This window comes from Camellia sinensis, chromosome 9, assembly GCF_055761805.1.
Source record: "Camellia sinensis isolate YWXY chromosome 9, ASM5576180v1, whole genome shotgun sequence".
NCBI classification, from domain to species: domain Eukaryota; kingdom Viridiplantae; phylum Streptophyta; class Magnoliopsida; order Ericales; family Theaceae; genus Camellia; species Camellia sinensis.
Window position 1 is genome coordinate 76,132,452 of NC_138969.1, and position 27,398 is coordinate 76,159,849.

General features: G+C 35.3%; 1 protein-coding gene across 15 annotated transcripts; it reads right to left on the reverse strand.

The window, feature by feature from the left end:
• Positions 1–3,280: 3,280 nt before the first annotated feature.
• Positions 3,281–27,362, reverse strand: LOC114273463 (uncharacterized). 15 transcript variants are annotated; one of them, XR_014339982.1, is made up of 10 exons: positions 27,088–27,362; positions 26,374–26,463; positions 25,287–25,440; positions 24,598–24,790; positions 7,533–7,688; positions 6,821–7,068; positions 6,525–6,729; positions 6,340–6,432; positions 5,611–6,062; positions 3,281–3,666 (listed from the first exon to the last, which is right to left on the reverse strand). XR_014339982.1 is itself a non-coding variant. In XM_082887125.1 (2 exons), exon 1 carries the CDS (start codon positions 8,836–8,838, stop codon positions 8,074–8,076), a length of 765 nt encoding a protein of 254 aa, XP_082743251.1. In that variant the 5' UTR covers positions 8,839–8,953; the 3' UTR covers positions 7,557–7,688; positions 8,033–8,073. The 15 variants fall into 15 exon arrangements, 1 of the variants encoding a protein (XP_082743251.1); XR_014339983.1 differs by lacking the exon at positions 25,287–25,440; XR_014339984.1 differs by lacking the exon at positions 25,287–25,440 and having other exon boundaries at positions 7,522–7,688.
• Positions 27,363–27,398: the final 36 nt, after the last annotated feature.

The following is a 27,398-nucleotide window of genomic DNA, read 5'->3' on the forward strand; positions in this document are numbered from 1 at the left end:
TGATTATGGAGTACACGAACAACATTATATTAACCCCAATGAGTATTTTGAAACATTAAAAAAAAAGTATTAAAATTTTAGACACTTCGAGCCCACATCCCTAAGCAAGTCACAATTAGGAGTGTAAAAATGGCCCGCGGCCCCGTGGGTGGCCTGATACCCGCCCGCGGCCTAGGGTGGGCCTGGCCTAATTAGGCTCGGGCCGAGCCCAGCTTGAGACCCTGGCTTGGACCATCATTTTGAAGCCCAGCCTAGCCCACTTGGGGCGGCCTGTGGCTCGGCCCATTAGCTCGCTCAAGGCCCATGCAAAGCCTCGGCCCGAGGCCCAGTGTCATTTTTGGTTGAAAAAAATAAAATTTTAGTGAAAAAAATAGAAAGAAAAAAAAAATGGTCAAGCCCTGCCCAAGCCTATGCCCAGGCCCATTGGCCCGACCCGAGGCCTGAATATCCCTTGGGCCTAGGGTTGAGCCTAGGCCTAATTTTTTGGCCCGTGGGCTAGCCTGGTCCAAATTTTGATGGGAATCCGCAAGACCCAACATAAGCCGAGCCGGGTCAAATTTACACCCCTAGTCACAATGATAGTAAACGAAAACTAATATTTAAAAAGTTGACGCTAAAAAATGACTTTTCCTACTTCACAATAATAAGTTTTCCAAAAAAATTCATTTGCTTAGTTAACAGATGTGGATTGAGTAAGTTGTGTAAGTTGACCGTTAGATGCAGATCGATTTGGTGATTGAACTTTACTATTTTTTTTGAATTATTTTACAGTAACTTTTTACTATTTCAAACTTTATTTGAGCTTAAATTTTTTATTCTTCGTTTTTTAAAGGTCAAACTTTCATATTTCATAAATAACTAATATTATTACTAAATAGAAATTTTTTTTTAACATACCAAAAAAAAAATTAACATCATTTTTTTAAAAGGGGTTGCAGGCTCGGATTGAGATAGCACTGCGCAATAGAAGGCAAAAATAGATTTGGAAAGAAAGATTCAGCGAAGGGGATTAAAAATAAAGTCACGCATCAATATTACAGCTATTAAAAAGAATACATATATTACACATTCTATTAAAAGCATAATAAGATGAAATTCACTTTAAAAGAAGTTAGCATACACTCTACTGCTACTGCTAAGTAAAGCTTGACATTTGCAACCATACACAAAAAATATTAGAGCTGCATAAATAGGGAAATTCTATTTCCACACACTTAATTATTTCAATACTCTCAGTACACACACTTATTAATTTGATTATTAATTAATTTTCTCAATCCACACACTAAAAGTTACAATTATACCATTCACTCATAATCATTGTACACACACCACTCAACCCTCCTTTCCGCACACTTTGTTGAGTGACCTTGTTTCTAGATTTGTAGACCCATTGTAGACCCACGTGAAGACCATTTAAGACTACATTATGAAGTGAAGTGAAGTGAAGTGAAGTGAAGACAAAATATTCCATTAAAGATCCTATTGAACCTCTATTAACATATCATTGAAAACCCTCCAAAATATTATTGAAGATGAGGCATTTTTCCATTTTGTTATTGCATTTACGATTTTATTATTACATTTACCATTTCTAGACCTTTGTGCACTCCATTGCGATAAAACCCTCTTCTTTTTTATTTATTTATTTATGTTTTTTGGTTTTGGGATTTCGGCACTAATTTTTTGAAATTATACATTTAATTTGAAACTTAACTTCCGAATAAAAGTGATTTGTTCAACAAATTTGTTCCCCAAAAAAATAAAAAATAAAAAATAAAACTTTCAGCAGATGATGTCCGAATATAATGAAATAATTTGGCACTAGTTGTCCCACTGAAAATCCCGAAAGCAAAAAAAAAAAAAAAAAAAAGTTAATGCACGAAAAATATTAACGTTTTCATCACTAACAAAGTATAAATCTAGAAATTAAATCAATATGAAAATTGTTATGAGAGTATTGATTTGCACGCAATAGAAGAGTAACGTGTGTAGCAAGCAAATTGACAATGGAAAAACTAGAATTTAGTTGTTTTTTTTTTTTTATTCAAAAAGTATACATTGAGATTTTTTTATTTTAAAAGATGTGTACAGAGAATATTTTCATATAATATTATAGGTGTTAGTGAATATCCATTATGGTCATTTTAATTTAGCATATAATTACCATAAAAATAATATTTCATTAAGTGTGTGTACTGAATTAATTAGGTCTGTGAAAATAGAATTTCCCTCATAAATAACATGGTAAGTTGAAACTTGCAAATAAAAATGGAATAAACAAACATCTTATAGTGCAGGGACAAATCAAAAAAGAAGAAGGAATAAAATCAAAAAAGATGAAGCACAGGAGCATCATCATTTCACAGGGAACTCAAAATTTGAAGCACAGAGCACCCAATTAAAATTGTAAATCAAAAAAAGATAGAAAAAACGCGAGCAACAGATCTTATTGAAACAGCGCAACAATCAACATCAACACAAACAATATAAAAATAAAGAGATACAGAACTAAACAATCACTACAAGAAATTGCACTTTTGGTGATTAAATTTTTAGTTGCCGAAAGTAAGATTTTGGTCGCCGAAACATTTTCCCGACTAAATATTTCGGTCGCCAATTTTGTCACGGGTAGATTGTCGGAGAAAGTGTTGGCGACTAATTTTTTAGTTGCCAAAAGTAAAGGTATTGGCGACAAAAATAATCTTTACTCGTTGATGAGGCTAAATTGGCGACTAATCTGTCAGTCATCCAAATCTACTAATTTAATTTAAATCATATTTTCAGCTACCAAAATTTGTCGCCAAAACTTGAAGTATCTAGGGCGATGAAAGTTTTAGTTGCGGATATTTTATTTTATTATATTTTGTTATAGTGACCTAAAGTCCAATTTGTTGTTTAGCTACTAAATAGTTTAGTTGCCTAAAGTTTAATTTTTTTTAGCTACTAAAGTTTTAGTTGCCTACAATATAATTTTTATGTTTTGACAACTAAATATTTAATTGCCAAAAGTGTTTTTCCTTTTTTTCGCTACTAAATAATTAGTCGCCTAAAGTTTTTTTAAATGGCTACTAAATATTTAGTTGCTAAAAATATTTAACTCTATTTTTGGCTACCAATTGTTTAGTCGCCAAAAATATCATTTTATGTATTTTTTTTTATATATAATTAATTTGTCCACAACCTGTATGTATCCACTGCAACCTATATCAGGTATAAAAACAAAACAATATGTATATATTATCACCCATTCCATAACGCATATTCTACTTTACAACCATTAAACAAAAAAGAATAACTTAGAATGTCAACTTCTATACAAACCAAGTATACATTCCAATTGGAAATAATTTCATACATAACAAATAAGCATACCAAAACAATGTCCTCCGTCCACAAAAATATATTCACTACTATGCGAAATGACCATTTGGCATGGTATAAATTACCATGGTAATCTGTACCACAACAAAAGGTAATCTATATACCACAATAATAAATACAAGTTCCATGTCAAAAATATTATGTACCCTGCCAAAAGTTATATGTGCGATTCATCCAAATTTCATACAAAAAGCAGAGGACGACAAAAAAGTGGAACTTTTCAAAAGTGTTTATCCTCCGTACACAAAAATGGCAAATCCACATGTCGATGCCAAAAGCTATCTACAAAACAAAAATTACACACGTTAGTTCCATATGGCGTTTGAGCATAAGACCACTCAAAAAAAAGTTATTAGATCTGTAAAGGGATTTTTTTCGTTTTTTTTATTTTTATTTTTTGGTTGAGGTGTAGTTTCATCCCTCAATCATAATATTTTGAAAATGAAATTAACATTATTGAAATGTTAGGAACCTAAATAATGCAAAGTGAACAGGAGTAAAAGTCCATTGGCATCTAAAAAATGACAATCAATGTAAGGTTGTGCAACATATATATTCAACAATAATGAGGAAATCACTTCTTTGTGATTTCATTCCATAGTTATTTTTAATCACTCAACTACCCAAAATCACTACTTTACTTACCCAACTTATCATAATTTTTCTTAGCATATAGCTTTCAGCTTTTGAGAGCTTGTTTGTTCTTGGTGATCCAATTGTCCTTTAAATTCAAATGGGAGATCCAGTTGTCCTTTAGTTTCAAACATTTGGATCCAACAGTATAACGGATTTCCTGAATTTTTAGCATAGCCTCTAAGTATGTAGTTTATTGTGCTATTATTATCATTAGAAGCATATATCTTGAAGAGAAAGACCAAGTCTACAGATTAATCTTGTAGTCTGTGTTAAGCATCAAAAATCTTTCATTGTCCTTGATTACATTGCCAATTCCAATAACAAGGATTATTCGATTGTTCTACAATTTCAACATTTCACTGTATTTTTTTTCCCTCCATGTTATGCCCTTGGAACTTATGGTTTTGCCAAGGAATTCAATTATGAATCGTTTTTTCAAAAATTCTTCTTTTTTCCCGTATCCCTCTTTTCCTTCACTTTCAGCAGAAAAGGTCAAAAAAAAAAAAAAACTTCCTTCTTAATAATATGTTGAGTATATCATTGCTGATATAACAGTGACCAACCCGGGCAGCACGATTTCAAGATAATGAAAAGGCTTGTACTTCCTAATGGATCAGTGCTGAGAGCTAAATACCATGGGAGGCCGTCACAAGATTGTTTATTCAACGATCCAGTTATGGATGGAAAGAGGTATTTCCTAACCAGCTATACTATATATACTTGTGTTTTCCTAATCTATCTGGGCATGTATCTCCTGCTGATATCGAGTAATTTGAAGAGGTTTGCAGGAAATCATGGACAGGAGATTGTGCAGTATTCTCTTTCATCACGGGTATCACTATTTTTTATTTTTTATTTTTGAAGTGCAACAATGCAGTTGTAGAAATGTTTTAATGTTTGATTTATGGGTTTTTAAGATTGGACTAAATATGTGTAATTCTATTAGATTGATCTTCTTCGACATTGTTTTTATGTTTTTGGTCTAATTGCAGGGTCTGTGTCTCGATTATCAGAGCAACAATCATTTGCAGCAACACTAAAAATCTAGCAGTGTGATGTATTTACTGTATCTCCTATCAAGGTTAGGTTGGCTAGTCATGTCTGTAGTTGTACCTCACTTTCCTGACCTGATAAAATTCATAATATGTAAAGTTCCTCATGCGAAAAATGAATTTTCCTTGTGATTTTTACAGTTTACAATCAAAAGATTCATTTTGCGCCTCTAGTAATGCCATTCAATTGGATGAGGCTCCTAATTTAGTGACTTCCCTCATATTCATAAGCTAATCCTACTCAATTCTGGGAAAGTGAATATTTCATTAAAATCATATGGTTATCTTATGGAAATCAGAATAAAGTCCTTTGGAATATCGAAACACTAGGTCCTCTGTTGCTAAGTCTACTCACATTACACCTCAAAACCTATTCGAAGCATAGGAAGAAAAAGAAAAAAAAAAACCCATAATCAACGTTCTAATAGGTTTGAATAGGAACTTTATAAAACAATTCTAGGTTCATCGTACACCATAATGTCAATACGATCCATTTTTTGTAGAACTTTTAGTAGCATAGCAATAAAATTCTTCTTACCGAATAGTGGGATGACCATCTAAACCCTGCAAGAGGGTTGTGAGTCGTGACACCACGTCGTTCAGATGATTGAGTTGTACTTGTTGTGCCTCCCGTGCTTTTTTTCTTCTTCGACTTGTTTCATCATCTCCTTTCTTTCCCTCATAAGTTCTTCACGATCTCTTTGGCGCTCCTCTTTCTCCCTCAGTAGCTCTTCGTGATCTCTTTGGCGCACCTTTTTCTCCCTCAGCAGCTCCTCGTGATCTCTTTGATGCTCCTCAGTTCAGCCCTCATTGACTCCATATGTTTATCACGAGATTGTGTCGCACTATCAGGTGTCGAAGAGGGTTGTGGGCCTATCTCAAATCCACGCAAGTAATTTTTTTTTTGCCCAAGCACTTGCCTTGATAGTTCTTCTTGGGTCAATGGCGTCCTCGCATCAATGGCTACCACTTGTAGATTCAGCATCTCATCTTGTCATGGCAAAAAAACAACTAAGTATTTACCAGAAGCACATACAATGATGAAAGAATTTACAACTTTACTAATTGATATTCAACACATTTGGGGTCAATCCAATTTCCTGTCTTCTTAGACTTGTGTGATTTCTTATAAAATTCAGGAAAATTTAGATCTCCATCCTCATCTACCTGCTAGATTTGAAATAACAAAATGAAGAACTGGATAAAGTAGTATTGAAAATAAAGAACAAGCAGTGATTCGTACACTACTAAATTAACAACTTCTCACCATTAGCGACATTGCTATTGAAAATGATCGAGATCCGCTTGTATGATTGTATGGTAGCATATGCCTATTTGCTTCACCAACTTTTGAGCATTTCTGGAAAAAAAAATATATATATTTAGTGAAGAATTTTTACATATTAACGCATAATTTAATTTCAAGAATGGGGTTTAAAATTATTTTGTTACCAAGTGAGATTCATTTTTCCCAGTCCTCCAAGCTCACTCCAGTAGGCGGATGACTATAGGGATCATCAACACCCTATTCCTCAAGTTCGAGGAACTCTTGCTTTAGGTTATATCTCCAATCCTTGTACAACAAATATGCCTTTCTATCAATGATCCGTTGGGCTTGTTCATCATTATGAAAATCCTCGCCAATAACAAACTTGTCCTACAAACACAATAAGAGAAGTATTACATTAATTAATTTAAGCAATTACAAATAACATAATAAAGAAATTATCGCAAGATGAATCTCATACTAGCACAGCTTGGACAACATCTTTGGTACTTTGATCGATTTTTTTCCACAACTTCACACTCTGAAGAGGGCACAACCGCCTAATCTGCAGTCCCAACTCCTTCGTTGTTGGGGTGGCATTCCCTCCAGTGATTGCATTGAACACTTAGTTGACATAAACATGCAATTTCTCTCCTTTTTTCCTAGCTATTTTTTTCTGCACTCCTTTGCCTAATGTAGGTCCTCATACACGAGTTGACCTTGTTCGCCCTGGTACAAAAGGGGAAGCAAGTCACAAATTACAAACATTGCTAACAACTAAGCCATAAATTATTGCTGACTGTGGCTGCTGTTGCTGCTGTTTGGCTGCCTAAAGTATTGGTAAATTCTGCTACAGCTTGAATGTTGCTACTATCGATGCAGCTGGTGCAGCTGTCTGTTGGCTGCTGCTGCTGTTGTAGCTGGTGCAGCTTGTTCGTTTTTGTTTTTCTTTGCTGTGTAAATTTCCTTGTTTTGTGGCCCCTCTGTCTTTATGGGGTTTTGATCTGGTCATGTTCTACAGTTTAGGCCTTATTAATTTTTTTGCAGCGTTTTAGTCTTTGTTCTGCTGTTGTTAGGGCCAGAGGTATATCCCTTGTATATGTTGTCTATTTCATTGTCTTAATTTATGACTTATGCACCCAAAAAAAAAAAAATTAAATAAAGCCATAAACAATTAAGTACAATGATCTTACCCACGCCAACTGTCTGTGTATCATCCGGCAGTTGCGCCCCATCAGAGAAAGTCAGCGGGGTGCCAATCTCATGTGGACATGCTTCTGAGGCTGATACTACGTTGCCACTTGATGCTCTCTTACGCCGACCCGTTTTGATCTCAGGAACCATGCTAGCTGCAATAAGTAACAAACATACATGAATTATAAACCTCACATACATCATCAATGTTGAAAGCAATATGGATTATTTACAAAAGTTAATCATTCACGAGATTAACATATAACACAATACGACCAAAATTATTCTGTTCACTTGTCAAAGAAAGGGCATGTACATAAAACCAATATTAGGCATAAAATTCAAATTAACAGGTTCATCAATTTAAGAGGTTGAACATTGCACAAAATTAAGGAATTTTAGATAACATCTGACTATATAATAGAAGAACAAAAGCCGTATTCTTAATTTCCCCCATTACATCAACAAAACAAGAAGGACAAATAAACAAAGTTCTGACCTATCTACTTAGAGAACACATCGGAATTTTGAACTCATACGTCAAAACTCTATGTCCGTATCTGTATCAAAATCACTTTCTAGCTCATCATCTTCTTCTTCATCACCCGTGATTGTTAGTTCATCTTCCTCATCACAGATGAAAGCATCATCCATAACACCCTCAGGTTGTACACGCTTATTGGACTGAGAAACTTCCATTGAAATAATTTTAGGTTCAATATCATCGCGACGCAAAACAACATCATCATCAATAGGCTCAGTTGGTACAACAGTAGTGGTTTCATCTTGTTGCAGCACATCATCAACTTCTGGCACATCCATCTTTGGCACATCCCTAATTAGTCGATGTTGAAACTTTTCTACAGCTCGCCAATTCAGACCTAACTTCGTATCATGAACATAGAAAACTTGTTGAACTTGGCGTGGTAACACCAACGAGTCATCTTTATACCATCGACTTCTTACATTAACAGTTGTCACATGTGGTTCGACACGCAAAGTTCGGCTACTACCAGTGTTATACCATTCACATTGGAACAAAACAACCCGATGTCCAAACAAATATGTCATTTCCCACACTTTACAAAGGTTGCCGTAGAACTTTATCAATTGGCCTTGGTAGTCCCCTTCCACTACCAATCCACTATTATGACATTTACAACGGTTGTCACGGTCAATAATATGGAATCGGACGCCATTAGAAATGCATCCCGAATATGTGTTCACTATGGCATTAGGACCATTGGCTAATGACCACATCTCATCCGTTGCTTCGGGTAACTTTTGGTTTCGCAATTGGTTCATCTACACAACAAAGAATGTCATGTTAATTCCAACTTAGAATAATTTAACGTTATTGGTAAACTATACTATAAGAAATTTTAGCTTACGCGATCTTTGAACCATTTAGAAAATTCTTTACATTGTCGCGTTGCAATGTCGCATGCACTTCCATGTTGTTGCAACAAGACTTTGTATTCCCTAGTTAATATAATGTAATTCATAAGTAATTGGAATAATGAAGACTTAAAAAAAAAATTGTAGCGCACATATGGTGTATATTTTGTTCGAGTCATACTCTAGATATTTGTCCACTTCAAAGCTATTGTGTAGGACAAACCAATGAGTCAATTCACGGTTAGCTATGGACACATCAATTGCTCTTGGGAGTGAACCAAACGGACGAACATTTTGAGTGAAAATCACCAACCCTAGGCCATTGTCAACCCCATCGTAGTTCATTTATTGAGTTTGCTACGAAGAATTTAGGCCCACATGATGAAATTCGTTGCCCATGTGTCGATTGCTTGAACGGCACAAAATTTAGTCGACAAGTTGTACGGTTGCACTTGATTCGAAGAGGAATCACGTGTTCTTATCGAACTTGGGTGCACCATGTTCCCATGTGTCGTGATCATCCTACTGTGCAAAACGATGATACTGAAAGCAATGGAGCTAAATTGACAGCCAATCACGATAATTTGGCTGAATTGCCTATTATGTTAGAAGATATTTACATGAGTGGCCTTATGGATGATCATATCGACGAAGAACGTAATAGTTCGGAGAGGCACAATTTATTGTAGTTCATTAAGTTGTTCGATGATACTCAACGTAAAGTATGTCCGGAGTGTGAGAAGTTCTCCATCTTGTCTTTTGTTATTAAGATGCTTCACATCAAGGTGAACAATAAATGGAGCAACAAATCTTTCGATATGGTTATGCAAGTTTTTAAAGACATTCTACCAAAGTGTGATGAAACTGTTCCATAGACCCTTTATGAAGCGAAAAAGTTCTTACGTGAATTGGGTTTGGGATACGAGGCCATTCATGCATGCAAGATTGATTGTACTTTATTTTGGAAGGACAACACAAAATTGGAGAATTGCTCTACATGTAAAGAGTCTAGATACAAACGACAAGAAAGGTAAAAAAATTCCTCACAAAATATTGAGGTTTTTTCCTTCGACACCGAGTTTGAAGAAATTGTACATGTCGAAAAAAATAGCCGCAGATATAAGATGGCACAAAGATAAGCATGTAGATGATGGAGTATTACGGCATCCAGCTGATGCTGAGGCATGGAAGGACTTTGATAGGCAGCATCCTACATTTTCTGCGGATCCTCGGAATGTAAGGCTAGGGCTTGCCATGGATGGTTTCAATCCATTTGGAAATATGAGTACATCGTACATCATGGGGCCCGTAATCTTAATGCCTTACAATCTTCCCCCATTGAAGTGTATGAAAGATCCATTTGTTATGATGTCATTGCTTATTCCCGGACGATCGGCACCTGGAAGAGACATCGATGTTTACTTGTCACCATTAGTAAAGGAGTTAAATAATTTGTGAGAGCATGGTGTGCAAACATATGATGCCTCAAACGGCCAGATATTTACAATGAATGCAGTAGTCATGTGGACCGTCAATGACTTCCCTGCATATGGTAACATATCTAGTTGGAGTACAAAAGGTTACTTGGCTTGCCCTAATTGTAACATGGGTGCATCATCTCAGAGTCTGCGAAGTAAGATAGGGTATATGGGTGCTCGTTGCTACTTACCTGAGAACCATAATTGGCGAAGAAATAAGCTCTTCAACGGTGATATTGAGAATCAGTCCAAACCTGTGGAGTTATCGGGAGAACAAATACTGGAGCAAATTAATTTGAGGACGTATAGGCCGTATGGAAAGCATCCAAACAATGGAAAAAGACAAAGGAATGAAAATTCAACTTCGAACTGGACAAAAAGAAGCATTTTGTTTGACCTACACTATTGGAAAACACTGAGGCTTCGACACAACCTTGATGTCATGCGCATAGAAAAGAATATATGTGATAATCTGGTTGGGACACTATTGAGCATAGATAGCAAGAACAAGGACACGGAAAAAACACGTTTGGATCTGGAGGACATGCGAATACGAAAGGAGTTACACTTGATAAGGCATGCCAATGGCTCTTTCGAGAAGCCTCCGGCATTGTACACAGTGTCCCTGGCAGAGACAAGGTTTTTCTGATTCTTTCAAGAGATTATTTCATTTTTACCCCTATACTTTGTCATGATTTTCAATGACCCCCTAGACTACTATTATTTTCACGCATACCATTATACTATTTAAGTTACTATCAATTTTTCCTCTGCCGTCAGATTTGAAACGGAAAAAGTTAAAATTATATTTTGGCCTCAAATTTCAAAAGAAATATGCAAACTCACCCTTTCCTACCCGCAAACTACCACCAGTAACCACCACTTCAAGCCCTTCTATCTCCTGCGTCATAACTCCATTTCGCCTCAGTTTTACGGCATTAGATTCAACTCACAGTCTAGTTTTCGTATCACATCTCACACGTCTCATTCTTCCTCTTTTTGCAAGCTATCGGAGCTCCGAAAGTTGATAAAAAAAAAAGACTCTTCTTCTCGTTTTCAACTTTTCTTCGAGCCATCTTTCAGACTTCATATCTTTCTCGATTCTTGACGGTTTTACTTCATTCTTTCACCATTCTCTTCACCTCACTTCCTACTTCGTTGTACACTACCTCGCTTTCTCACTTCTTCGTGTAATGGGCGATTTTGGTATGCCGAAAGTTGTCCGAAAACTAATTTTGAAAATTTCAAAACATTCATCTTTTGTTTCTTTCTGCTCCATCTTCCTCATTTTTCTTCTTCTTTTTCACTTATAACATGATGTGGAACATGGTTCTAGGTGGTAACGGAGCAGGTGATGGTGATGGTGATGGTGGTGGTGGTGGTGATGGTAATGCTTATGGTGGCGGTAATCGAGTTTGGTGGCAGTGAAGTTAGTGGTTCGAGTGGTGATGGTGAAGTTGATGGTTGAGATTGCATATGCCCCGAAGAATGACACTTTCAACGTCATTCGAGCACTGTGTCGTGCGAAAAGAGGAGGCAGGCATTGTTGGTATTAGTTCTCATGCGTCAAGGAAGCTCAGTCCCCACAAAGATTTCTTTCAACATTTTTGTTAGCGAGTTCAATCGACAAGGCAAGCGGTTGAGTTCAATCTTATTTTTTTAATAAACTTTCAGAGCTCCGATAGCATGCAAAAAGAGGAAGAATGAGACGTGTGAGATGTGATACGAAAACTAAATTGTGAGATGAATCCAATGACGTAAAAATGAGGCAGGAGTTATGATGAAGGAGATAGAAGAGCTTGAAGTGGTGGTTTGTGATGGTTTCCTGGTAGGAAAGGGTGGGTCTGCATCTTTCTTCTGAAATTTCGGGCCAAAATGTAATTTTTTTAACTTTTTCCGTTTCAAATCTGACGGAAGGGGCAAAATTGATAGTAACTTAAATAGTATAGGGGAACGCGTAAAAATAATAGTCTGGGGGGTCATTGAAAATCATGACAAAGTATAGGGGTAAAAATGAAATAATCTCTTCAATAAATCACAATAACCTTGTCTCTCTGCCGGAGACAATGTGTACAATGCCGGAGGCTTCTTGAAAGAGCCATTGGTATGCCTTATCAAGTGTAACTCCTTTTGCATTCGCATGTCCTCCAGATCCAAACGTGCTTTTTTCGTGTCCTTGTTATCTATGCTCAATAGTGTCCCAACCAGATTGTCACATATATTCTTATCTATGTGCATAACATCAAGGTTGTGTCGAAGCCTCAGTGTTTTCCAATAAGGTAGGTCGAACAAAATGCTTCTTTTTGTCCAGTTCAAAGTCGAATTTTCATTCTTTTTTCTTTTTCAGTTGTTTAGATGCTTTCCATACGGTCTGTACGTCCCCAAATTAATTTGCTCCAATATTTATCCTCCTGATAACTCCACAGGTTTGGACCGATTCTCAATATCATCGTTGAAGAGCTTACTTCTTCGCCAATTGTGGTTCTCAGGTAAGTAGCAACGAGCACCCATATACCCTATCTTACTTCACACACTTTGAGATGAAGCATCCATGTTACAATTAGGGCAGGCCACGTAATCTTTTGTACTCCAACCAGACATGTTACCATATGCAGAGAAGTCATTGATGGTCCACATGACTCCTACAAGCATTGTAAATATTTGGCCGTTTGAGGTATCATATGTTTGCACACCATGCTCCCACAAATTGTTTAACTCCTCTACTAATGGTTACAAGTAAACATCGTTGTCTCTTCCAGGTGCCGATCGTTCGGGAATAAGCAATGACATCATGACAAATGGATCTTTCATACACTTCCATGAGGGAAGATTGTAAGGCATTAAGATTACATGCTACATGTTGTACGATGTACTCATTTCCAAATAGATTGAAATCATCCATGGCAAGCCCTAGCCTTACATTCCGAGGATCCGCAGAAAATGTAGGATGTTGCCTATCAAAGTCCTTCCATGCCTCAGCATCAGCTGGATGCCGTAATACTCCATCATCTACATGCTTATCTTTGTGCCATCTTATATCTACGGCTATTTTTTCCGACATACAATCTCCTCAAACTCGGTGTTGAAGGAAAAAACCTCAATATTTTGTGAGGAATTTTTTTACCCTTCTTGTCGTTCAACTTGTATCTAGACTCTTTACATGTAGAGCAATTCTCCAATTTTGTGTTGTCCTTTCAAAATAAAGTACAATCATTATTGCATGCATGAATGACCTCATATCCCAAACCCAATTCACGTAAGAACTTTTTCGCTTCATAAAGGGTCTATGGAACAGTTTCATCACACTTTGGTAGAATGTCTTTGAAAATTTACATAACCATATCGAAAGATTTGTTGCTCCATTCATTGTACACCTTGATGTGAAGCATCTTAATAACGCAGGACAAGATGGAGAACTTCTCACACTCCGGATATACTTTACGTTGAGCATCATCAAACAACTTAATGAACTACAATAAATTGTGCGTCTCCGAACTATTACGTTCTTCGTCGATATGATCATCCATAAGACCACTCATGTAAATCTCTTCTAACATAATAGGCAGTTCACCCAAATTATCGTGATTGGCTGTCAATCTAGCTCCATTGCTTTCAATATCATCATTTCGCACAGTAGGATGATCACAACACATGGGACCATGTTCCCCATGGTGCCCCCAAGTTCGATAAGAACACGTGATTCCTCTTCGTATCAAGTGCAACCGTACAACTTGTCAACTAAATTTTGTGCCGTTTAAGCAATCGGCACACGGACAACGAATTTCATCATGTGGCCCTAAATTCTTCGTAGCAAACTCAATAAATGACTGAACACCTTGTTGATACTCTTTACTTTTCAACCTATCTTTTATCATCATCCAACTCTTGTCCATCTTTCGAACCCTACACACCAAGCAAAGATGAACATGGTAATGGACACCACATGGAAAAATACTCAATAATGGAAGAGAGCTTAAGTAAATTTAGGGGTTCGATTATCATTGCATTTTTAAGTAAACAAAATAATAATAACCGATCGGGATCTTTTGCCTATTTGTCCATTGCATGTAGTTGGATAATTTGAATACTAACTTGGCATTTATTCATATTCAAATTTCACAAATATGAACAATTCTATGTCAAGTCATCTTAGAGGGAGAGATATCAATCTAACCCTAAGAGAGGGAAATTAAATTTGATATTGAATATAGATTGTAGTTTTATAGATCTCTGCAAATACATTTTGTAAACATAAATTTTCTAAAAATCAAATTTGTAAAACAAAAGTAATGAAATTTTAACGTTTTGAAACATTGAAAAAATAAAAGAATTACTTTACACATTAATCTGGGTCTTATGCACAAATCACAAAGAACAATAAAAAAAAAAAATTATAGCTAAATAGGCTGATTCATAGAACTTCATAGAAAATTGTTTTTTAAATGGGAAAATAAAAGATTTATTGATAGTACTGAATCATATAAGTTGTACAATGAAATTACATGAATAAGAAGACCTAACACAAAATATTTCAAAGTTATTATGTAAGTTTATATTAAGAGAGAGATAACAGAGAAATATTGTATTCGCAGAGAAAATGGAGAACGGTGGGTGGATTCCCGTAGTGAAGCAAAGGAAAAGGAGTGAAGCATGGCGGAAGGAGGTAAGCAAAGGATTTATCTATGTGTGTGTTTGATTTTGGAGGGGGGGGGGGGGGATTATTCACTGTTCATATTGCTTATTCGAAGGAGAGAGATGTCCATCATTTGTCTTTTTTTTAGTCCGCTGGACATGGAGTCCGGACTCCATATCCCTCATATGAGACTATTGTATCCTGGGGGGAGGTGGGATTATTTACTATTTGGATTAGGTGATGAAATGACCATTTTGACCCTCTACTATTTAATGATGTATTAGTAAAATTCAATAAAATTTAAATGTCTCGATTTAAAAATAAAATAATTTTATTTAACTTTTTATTGAAGTTATATTTATTTAATTTTTGAAAATAATTTTTTATAAATATTTTATTTTAAAATTGTTTATATTTTATTTAATTTCATTATTTAATTATTATTTTAAAAAATAAATTTATTTAAAATTTTAATTAAAAAAATAACATATTTTTATTGATATTTTATATAATTAAAATTTATATTGAAAAATGTAAAATAGTTTTTTGCTCATTTATCCTATCCAGTCCGTCCAACCAAACCATAGATTCACTAAAAATAATCATTTCCAGACATCTAATCCCATGAGAAAACAAACAACGAGATACACATCCAAACCAACCAAATAATCCGAGGGATTCACAGTCTGAGGATTGAAGTCCGACGGATTCTAATCCCCCCTAATCCAGTCCGTCCAATCAAACACACCCTATGTGTTTGCGGACAATCTACATTTGAATATGGATCCCACAGCATTGTTTAAACTAAGGACTGCATCTGAGGCAGAGAAGATGGAGAATGGTGGGTGGATTCCCGTAGTGAAGCAAAGGAAAAGGAGTGAAGCACGGCGGAAGGAGGTAAGCAAAGGATTTATCTATGGGTGTGTTTGATTGGGAGGGGGGGGAATTATTCACTGTTCGGATTGTTTATTCGAAGGAGGGAGATGTCCATCGTTTTTTTTTTTTAGTCCGCTGGACATGGAGTCCGGCCGGACTCCATATCCCTCATATGAGAGACTATTGTATCCTGGGGAGAGGTGGGATTATTTACTATTTGGATTAGGTAATGAAATGACCATTTTGACCCTCTACTATTTAATTATGTATTATATTTAGTAAAATTCAATAAAATTTAAATGTCTCGATTTAAAAATAAAATAATTTTATTTAACTTTTTATTGAAGTTTTATTTATTTAATTTTTGAAAATAATTTTTTATAAATATTTTATTTTAAAATTCTGTTTATATTTTATTTAATTTCATTATTTAATTATTATTATTTTTAAAAATAAATTTATTTAAAATTTTAATTAAAAAAATAACATATTTTTATTGATATTTTATTTATTTAATTGTGTAAAAAAACAAAATAAATAAATTTTTATTTAATCTAGCTAAAAATAATTAAAATTTATATTGAAAAATGTAAAATGGTCTTTTGCTCATTTATCCTATCCAGTTCGTCCAACCAAACTTTGGATTCACTAAAAATAATCATTTCCAGACATCTAATCCCATGAGAAAACAAACACGGGATACACATCCAAACCAACCAAATAATCCGAAGGATTCGAGGGATTCACAGTCCGAGGATTCAAGTCCAATGGATTCTAATCCTCCGTTATCCAGTCCGTCCAATCAAACACACCCTATGTGTTTGCGGACAATCTACATTTGAATATGGATCCCACAGCATTGTTTAAACTAAGGATTGCATTTGAGGGCCGATAGCTGGGTGTGTGGTGCAGAAATTTGGTAACTTGGTCTACCGTATTCTGGGTTTTGGCCTGCTGTTATCTAGTTTGTATGGCAGCAAGTTGGTGCTTTGGTTTGCTGCCTCATGTTTACATCTAGTTTACGCAGTTTAGTTGTTTGGTCTTAGTAACGATGTATATATATTTGGCACGGAGTAGCAGTTTCTTTTTTCTTTTTTAAGAAAATCTATTAACCCATACAATAAACCACCCAGAAAATTGGAACCTATGAAGTATATTTACAGTTGTCATTGTGAGCCACACCCATGAACAAATCTTAATCTCTGATAACAGATCCGTTTTTTTTTTTTTTTGGGTTTCCAAAACTACTGCTCTTTTTTCTCCTACATAGAGTAAAGCATTAATGCATGCATTATGGATTGGTCCTTTTTCATCAACTCTCATACAAGGTAGACCTGCGGCCAGGCATCTTCCATATCTAAAAACCTTTTTAATTAAGATTTATTAAATTCCTTCCCTAAATTAGCTACAATACATAACAATTTTTAGCAATGCAATGCAATGCCTATATAAGATATAACCTTCAATCCGCCCCTTGAAAGTTTTGCTAAAACTAATAGCTCCAAACCAAACTGGTTGCATCCAAACCAGCAGCGTTTTTGTTTGTCAAGTTATTTTCTCGCACCAAACCAAACATCTATATTGGACAAGACTACTAAAGGGTACTAACCCACCATTGTTGTTTTCTTTCCCATGGACAATGTCTCCTTTTAATTAGTCACCAATGAACAACAAACAAATATTTTAAACAAAAAAAAAGCTCCAAAAAAAGTAAGATTGTCTGTGCCATTCTCCTTCTCCCTCCCCCCCCCCCCCCCTCCCCTCTCTACAATAGGATTAAAGTCAGATTGTTTTGGTGTTTATGGGGTGTGTTCTGTACTATTATTTCTCTATTTTTTGGATCCTCGCCAACTTTGGCTTGAGCTAGCCTGTGTGCTCCTCTTAATGCCAACCTAGTTGGGATTAGGATGGATCACTTTGATGATTCTTGTTTCTTGCCTTCCCTTCATTGATGTAATCTAATACTTTGTATGGTTTTTCTTCTACATCAATAAAGTTCCTCTATTTGCTGATGAAAAAAAAAAAAAAAAAGAATACCTAACACAAAAGCATAACTTAAAATGGGTTTAGTGAGGATAATAAACTTGGTGAAGGAGGTTTTGGAAGTGTCTACTGGGGTAGAACTTCAGATGGACTTCAGGTTAGCGCTCTCTCTACTCTGCTCATCTCATCTGCATATCATGTTTCCTACTTTGCAATTTTTTTTATCATCTGGCCATTGATTTTACCTAATAGATTTCACACCAGGCCAGTAAAATTTTCTTTTATTGATCATTATTGGTTGGTTGTTTTTTGTTTTCATTATGAACATGATGCAGATAGCAGTAAAGAAAATGAACTCACTAAATTCAAAAATAGAGATGGAATTTGCAGTGGTGTGGGGTTGTGCAGGTGGTGCTGAACAACACCTCATTGAAGATAAACACCCTCAAGTCAAAGGAGTTCATGGGTGCTATAATTTTGCACCCAACACAGACCAATGAGTCTGGAGAGACAAAGGAGTCCAACAAGAAGACTGCTTTTTTATATTGCAATATATTTTTTAATTTGGGTACCTAGCTTTTGTAATCTGAGAAACTTGTTTTTCTCAATTGACTCTGAAAAACATAAAACTCAAATTTCAAATTTCAAAATCCAAAATCCAAAATCAAATTCCAATTCGTCTCTCTCCCTCTCTCTCTTTTGTATATTAACTGAAAATTTTGATTGCCCATTTACTTTCTTCTTTTGCTCCCAACCTATACCTTCACAACTCTTCCTTGCCTCGTCTCTTCACCATCCCACCCAATATAAGATGATAACATTTTGGAACTTTTGAGATTGAATTTGGGATTTATGTATAGAAATCAAACCACTTCAACCGACCCCATTTAAGAAATCAACACAAAATTAAACCAAAAAAATCATATAAAGCCCTACAGAAAGTGTGAGGAATGAGGAAGGGAGAGACGGCAAGATAGAGAGAGAGAGAGAGATTGAGAGCAACAGAGCAAGAGAAAAATACTTGTGATTCAGTGGCGGTGTTGATTTGCAGTGGTCGTGGTGGCCAGCGACGGTGGTGAGCGGCGTTGAGGTTTGGTATTGACTTCTCTCTATGTCTGGTGTGTGAGACAAAACAAAACTCAAAGGCCCCGTTTGTTTTGGGGATAGAATGGAGGGGATTGATAGTGAGGGGATTGATAGTGAGGAATTGTTAAATTATTTTTATATAAAATAATAAAACAAATAAAAAAATAAACATATTTAAAAAAAAATTCCCAATATATAAAAAATAAAAAAATTTCTAATCCCCTCACTATTTTTCTAATACCATCTCTACCTCCTCCTTACCATCCCCCTTCCTCCTCCTTACTAATACCATGGGATTACTAATCCCCTCCCTATCTCACAAAACAAACACCTCATTCTCAATCCCCTCCTCACTATCAAACCCAATCCCCTCTCCATAACCCCAAATAAACGGGGTCAAAAAGTGTTTGTGTCAATAGGCTACTAGGTGCCAATATAATGTCTTTCCCTCTAAAAAATATTTGGAATCTCAAGCAACCAAATTCTTATTTGTCGGCAAATGTTCATTAACAGCAACTAAAACATTGGTAGCCAAACCTAACATTTAGCTACTAATTTTTATTTTCATCGGCAAAAATTTAATATACAACAACTAAATTATTTTAGTCACCAAAAGTTCATCTAAATGTCCCCATTATTTGGGGACTAAATTTATTTTGTCGGCAAATAACAGTACATAGCGACTAAAAATATTTTAGTCGCTATTATGTTGTATTTAGTAACTAAAGTTTTTTTTTTAGTCGCCAATAAACATTATATCTTGACTAAAATAATATAGTGGCTAAAACCTTCAACCAAAACCGACGAAAAGAAATTTTACTTGCCATGGCGACTAAAATTTCTTTGGTCGCCAAATTTGCAGTTTATTGTAGTGCAAAAACCTTGAAATGAATTGTAAAGTATACTGATGTGACTGCAATCCACTAATTCCAGAGAAAAAAAAAAAATTACAAACATAGAACACAAACAAATCCCTGCCATAAATCTGTCATAGAATTTAGTTTTTCTGAAAAAAAAGAAAACATTTTTCTTAACAATCCTAGAAATCAATTTCGCTTCTTAAGAAACCCATAAAAGCAATCCTGCAAAATAAAAGATAAAAAAAGGAACAAACAAGCAACAATGGATAGAGGGGTATTTTTTTACCAAGTAACATTCACACTTGGATAACACCAAACTTGAGCACATACGTGTCGCAGAACAGCAGAAGCACCATTGAAAATTGAATCAGCGATACAGCTAATATGACTCTTCTCAATCCTCACCTACAATTAAAAGAATTAAATTAAAAATATCCAAATTGCATGAGGTAAATATAATTTATAAGTATACCTTACCGACTTCAAGATGGTCATTATAGTGCTTTATCATTGACCTACATAATCGAGTAACTTAATAAGTAGAACTTTCGGGCGGACTAAACTCGTACTTATCCCGAAACTGCTTTTTACCTGCTTCAATTTTAGTGTGCACCATTGCCGGAACACTGACAATAGGAATTCTAGAACACCAATCACGATACCAAACCTCTACATAATAATCAAAAGTGCGTCCATGTAACAGTTGACGACTGCTTATAATATCCCAAAACTTTTTTATAAACTTTTTTTTTCTCAGTGTCGTCCCAAAATGAAGAATCGTCCAACAGCCACAATGGATATCCCTGTTGACTAAAAACACAAATGAACAAAAAATTAATTAGTTAAAACTACAAAGAGAAAAAATATCAAAGGATATAACATATTTAACTTGGGGTCGTTGCCCAAGTCCTAGATAAAAAGGGAAAACTCATACGAAAGCCTCTATTCATTGATATAACTTGGCAACGGTTACTATTTAAAAACATTACCCTCTTTGTAAGGCTTAACCATAACTTCAACAATCAAAGAGCGAAAATCCCTACTGTTCGCACATTTTGCATTAAGAAGCTCTGCAAAAAACAAAAATTTCAAATATGCATTTCAAAAACCATAACCAAATAAAAATAAAGAATGAGTTACAATATACCATTAGCATGTATTGCCTTTTTGACCCAAATAAGTTTGGCTTTATAGTTTACAACCGAGATTCCACACAACAATCTAGTACAACAATAGCCCAAAGAATAGATTTGACGTAATGCTTTTCTAATATCACCAAATAGAGGCATTACTTTAGATTTAATATAAGTCCACCAATCCTTGATAGCGTAAGACTTTTTCGACTAAATTTTATATTGAGAATCAACCTAAGAGAATATCTTTGCTAGTAGCCCACCATCCATGCCTACAATGCATCCACGACTAGAGGAAGAATTTCCACACACTCCTAATGAAGAAGCTACAATTGTATATCAACTGCAAGGTCGTCAAGCTGAATTTCAATATGAGAAAACTTCTTTGTCCACCTCTCTAAATGAAGATTTTGCAATGGAGTTTAGTAGTTTTGACTTTGAAGATAACCGTAGAGCAATGGAGCACTTGGCGACATCGAAGATTTTCAAAGAGAGTAGTTACCTTGTAGACGGTTACTTCGTAGATGGCAATGGAGTTTTATTTGAAAAAGTTGGCAATAGAGTTTTGAAAAAGTTGGACAAGATATTTTCAAAACTCTATTGCCATCTACAAAGTAACCGTCTACAACGTAACTACTCCCTTTGAAAATCCTCAATATTTCCAAGTGCTCCATTGCTCTACGATTATCTTCAAAGTCTCAAAACTACTAAACTCCATTGCAAAATCTTCATTTAGAGAGGTGGACAAAGAAGTTTTCTCATACTGAAATTCAGCTTGACGACCTTGCAGTTGATATACAATTGTAGTTTCTTCATTATGAGCGTGTGGAAATTCTTCCTCTGGTTGTGGATGCATTGTAGGCATGGGTGGTGAGCTACTAGCAAAGATATTTTCTCTTAGGTTGATTCTGAATATAAAATTTGGTCTAAAAAGTCTTACGTTATCAAGGATTGGTGGACTTATATTAAACCTAAAGTAATGCCTCTATTTGGTGATATTAGCAAAGCATTACGTCAAATCTATTCTTTGGGCTATTGTTGTACTAGATTGTTGCGTGCAATCTCGATTGTAAACTATAAAGCCAAACTTATTTGGGTCAAAAAAGCGATACATGCTAATGGTATATTGTAACTCATTCTTTATTTTCATTTTATTTGGTTATGGTTTTTGAAATGCACATCTGAAATTTTTGTTTTTTGCAGAGCTTCTTAATGCAAAATGTGCGGACATTAGGAATTTTCGCTCTTTGATTGTTGAAGTTATGGTTAAGCCTTACAAAGAGGGTAATTTTTTTAAATAGTAACTGCAGCCAAGTTATATCAATGAACAGAGGCTTTCGTATGAGTTTTCCCTTTTTATTAAGGATTTGGGCAACGACCGTCATGTGTAAGTTAAATATGTTCTATCCTTTTGATATTTTTTCTGTGTAGTTTTAACTAATTAATCTTTTGTTCATTTGTGTTTTAGTCCACGGGTGGATATTGGGACGGCACTAAGAAAAAAAAAAGTCTATAAAAAAATTTTGGGATATTATAAGTAGTCGTCAACTGTTACATGGATGCACTTTTGATTATTATGTAGGGGTTTATTATCCTGATTGGCATTCTAGAATTCCTACTGTCAGTGTTCCGACAAGGGTGCACACTAAAATTGAAGCAGATAAAAAGCAGTTTCGGGATAAGTACGAGTTTAGTCCGCCCGAAAGTACTACTTATTAAGTTACTCGATTCTATAGGTCAATGATAGAGCACTATAATGACCATCTTGAAGTCGGTGAGGTATACTTATAAATTATATTTACCTCAGGCAATTTGGATATTTTTATTTTGTTTTAATTTAATTTTTTAATTGTAGGTGAGGATTGAGAAGAGTCATATCAGCTGTATCGCTGATGCAATTTTCAATGGTGCTTCTCCTGTTCTGCGACACATATGTGCTCAAGTTTGGTATTATTCAAGTGTGAATGTTACTTGGTATTTTTTTTCCCTCTATCCATTGTTGCTCGTTTGTTGCTCTTTTTTTCTTTCATAATTTTTATCTTTTATTTTGCAAGATTGCTTTTATGGAATTCTTAATGAGCGAAATTGATTTCTAAGATTGTTAAGAAAAATGTTTTTTTTTTTTTTTAGAAGATAAACTGAATTCTATGACAGATTTAGAGTAGGGATTTGTTTCTATTTTATGTTTGTAATTTTTTTTTCTGGAATTAGTGAGATTGTAGTCACGTCAGTATGCTTTACAACTCATTTCAAGGTTTTTGCACTACAACAAACTACACATTTGGCGACTAAGTTTGGCGTCCAAAAAAATTTTAGTCGCCAAAAGTTTTTTTGTCGCCAAAAATAGCACTTTTGGTGACTAAAATTTCTTTTAGTTGGCGTTGGTTGAAGGTTTTTGCTAATATATTATTTTAGTCGAGATATAATGTTTACTGGCGACTACAAAAAACTTTAGTCACTAAACACAACAAAATAGGCGACTAAAATATTTTTAGTCGGTGTTAGTCAAAATTTTAGGCTACTAATTCTTCATTTAGTCACCGTATAATGTTATTTGCCGACAATAAATTTAGTCGCCAAATAATGGGGACATGTAGATGAACTTTTAATGACTAAAATAACTTAGCCGTTGTATATTAAATTTTTGTCGACAAAAATAAAAATTAGTAGCCAAATGTTAGGTTTGGCTACCAATGTTTTAGTCGCTGTCTACGAAGCACGGGTGCGGGTACGGGTACGAGTGCGGGTACGCCGATACGGCAAAACCCCAAAAAAGTATGATACGGATACGGCTGCGGTACGCTAATATTTTTTTTATTTTTTTTTATAATTATGGTTATAGGATCCAACCTACAAATTAAAATTAAATATCAAAATATATATTTCAGTGACAAGTATGACAAGAACAAGGACCCTACAACACCTTTCAATCTGATTCCCATATTGGCCTACAAAGTATCTCCCAATTTTAGTTCATGAAGGACAATGAAACAATAACCAATCATATCCACCCACAACATCAAGCATTGCAAGGAAATTAACCAATGTGGAAACAGACAGATAACTAAACTCAAAACCAATGGTTATGCATCACAAATGAATGCTCTGTTTTTCAGTTACAAAACCCCCATCCCTCCCCGCTCAAAATAAACTGCTACGAAAGAGAATTTAAGGTGTCAAGGGATTTTAATTTGTCATCAAGCTTTACAACCAATATCATATTCATATATATATGACATATATCAGAAAAAAATTAAAAAAAATAAGGACAGATCTTAGTTCAACAAATCTAGACAGATTTTAGTTCAAAAATCTGGACATATATCAGGAAAAAAAAAATAATGACAGATCTTAGTTCAACAAATCTGGACAGATTTTAGTTCAAAAATCTGGACATATATCAGGAAAAAAATAAATAAATAAGGACAGATCTTAGTTCAACAAATCTGGACATATATCAGAAAAAAAAGAGTTCAAGAAAAATGAAGAAAAAGATTAAGGATCAAAGAAAGAGAAAACCAAAGAGGAGAAGAATCGATCGTTTGCAGCGAAAAAACAGCACAAAAATCTGGAAAAAAAAAATGAAAGAAAGGATAAAGAATCGAAGATGAACTTACCCCTTCAATCGCACCTTCGAAGGAGAGAATCAATCAGCAGCACCTTCGATTAAACCTTTCAATCGCACCTTCAAAGTGTTCTTCAGACTCTCTTGGGAGTCTTTCTGGAAGGAGATGATCGAATAGACATGGAACCCTAGCACCTTCAAAGTTCTTCAGTCTTGGAGTATTTCAGAATGAGATATGGAAGGAGCTGAGATGATCGAATGATAGAGAGAATAAAGAACCCTATATTAATTTGGTTTCATGTTTTATTTATTACAAAAGAACCCCAAATTTTTATAATTCTTTAAAATAGACACAAAAAATTGCTCAGAGTACCCTTTAATTTATAAAAAATCTCATTTTTTACCCCGGAGTACCCAAAACCGTACCCATGGCGTACCCATCAGTATACTGACCGTATAAAACGTACCCGGTGCGTTTTAGGCGTACCCGGTACGCGTACCCGCACCCGGGAAGTACCCGGCACTTGTACAGCAACATTTTTGGAGTACTTGTGCTTCATAGGTCGCTGTTAATGAACATTTACCAACAAATAAGAATATGGTCTCTAAAGATTCCAAATATTTTTTAGAGGGAAAGGCATTATATTGGCGCCTAGTATCCTATTGACACAAACACTTTTTGAGTTCTATTCGGTCTCACATAAACACTTTAGAGAGGTGGATAAAGAAGTTTTCTCATACTGAATTTCAGCCTAACGATCTTGCAATTCATATACAATTGTAGCTTCTTCATTAAGTGCGTGTGGAAATTCTTCCTTAGGCCGTGGATGCAGAGTAGGCATAGGTGATGGGCCACTAGCAAACAAACCAGCCCACCCAGAAGATTGTGCCATACCTAATAAAACAAATAAAAAAGAACAAAGTATACGTAAACTAACAGTCAACAATACAAAGGAAAAAGATTGAGGCCTCGAATTTGAGGCCTCGAATGTGGCTCGAATTGTTGTTGTTTTTCTTTTTCTTTTTCTTTTTCTTTTTTTTTTTTTTTTTTGGACGGCGTTGGTTTGGTTGTTTTTATTTATTTGTTGGGCTGTGTTAGTTTGGTTGTTTTTATTTATTTATTTATTTGTTTGTTGGGCTGTTGTTATTTTTTATTTTTTTTTAAGGATGGATATGTGTAGGGGTGGGTTTAGAATTTAGAGTTTAGAGTTTTAAGATTTAGGGTTTAAGAGGTTTAGGGTTTAGGATTTTGGGGTTTAGGGTTTAAGAGGTTTAGGATTTTAAGTTTTAGGTTTTAGGGTTTAAGGTTTTAGAATTTCAGATTTTAGAATTTAGGTTTTAGCGTACACCTAACCACCCTTCCAAAAAAAAGCCCCAAACCAAACCAACATAGCAAAAAAAAAAAAAAAAACCAATTCAGGGCAAATTCGCGCCTCTCTTTTCGAGGCCTCTAGCACGGCTCATAAAACAAATACAAATAATAAACATAATAATAGTGGATGAGCAAATAAACATAATCAACAAGAATATCATTACAAAAAATACAACAAAATAATTACAAACAGTATAAAAACAATCCCAATAAGAAACAATAGAAACATATTAAAAGGGGCAAAACTACAGTGGCAAACAGCTAACAACAAAACACACAATGTAGATGATGATAACATAACAGACAGAACAGAGCATTGTTGTTACCTTTTCATTAATCATCATAGCACCACCATTAAACAATAGAAGAAAAAGCAAAGAGAGAGAGAGAGAGAGAGAGAGCAAAGAGAGAGCAGAGAGAGAATAAAGAGAGAGAGCAGAGAGAGAGAGAGAGTACCTAATCAGCGAGCAAAGGCGAGTGGAGAAGACCGGCAAGGCTATAGGTGGCGACCGGCAAGACTAGCGGCCGAGCAGGAGGGGAGACAATCTGATGAATGAGATGAGATGTGAGGGTGTGAATTAGGGTGAGACCGTGATGCGGGTTGGTGCAGTTTAGGAGCAAAATAGAAATCGTATGGCAGGTGGCGGATTGATAAAAATGTCATTAGAATTTGTCATTTTTCTTATCAAAAACCTGCGGCTCGGTTGGCAAATAATGGCGGATTTGTCTTGGCGGTTCAGGCGGATTGGCGGTTTATAAAAAATATAATAAAATTACAAAACTTGAATCAAAGAGTAAAAAGATGTAATTTATAAATTAACTGAAAATGATTTTTGAACCAATGGGAAAATATTGAGCATTGTAATTCAAAGGGAAAAAAACAAAAAATGATTTGTGAGGTTGTCTGGAATACAAACTTTTAGGCACAAAATTTCACAAATGAAATAAGTAGTAAACAGGAATTCAAAGAAATAGAACAGCCTTGCATTATGACTACTAAAGATTGGCCATGGTCTATGACTACTAAAGATTTACAGCCTTGCATTATTATAACCTCTTTATGAAATAGTATCACTGATGTTATATATATATATATATATATATATGTGTGTGTATATAGAAAATAGAGAGCATCGAGAGAGAGAGAGCGAGAGAGAGCAGCGACAGTACCGACGAGTCGACGACGACGAGAAGAGGCAAACAGCGGTGAGCCGATCGGCAAGGGAAGGAGAAATCAGCGGCGGCGGTGAGGATAGGCGACCAGCGGTGAGCCGATCGGCAGCACAACAATGGCGATGCGTATGTGTGTGTGAATCGATGCAATGTTCTTCACAGCAGCGGCGATGTGTATGTCAATGAGATGTGTATGTCAATGAGAAATTGAAATGTGTGGGTATTAGGTTTAATGGAGCAATTATTTTGTGTGTGTGTGTGTGTGTGTGTGTGTGTGTGTGTGTGTGTGTGTGTGTGTGTGTGTGTGA

Bases quoted from the DNA above. Each gene is read 5' to 3' on its own strand.
- LOC114273463 (XM_082887125.1), bottom strand. From the start codon at position 8,838: ATGAACCAATTGCGAAACCAAAAGTTACCCGAAGCAACGGATGAGATG.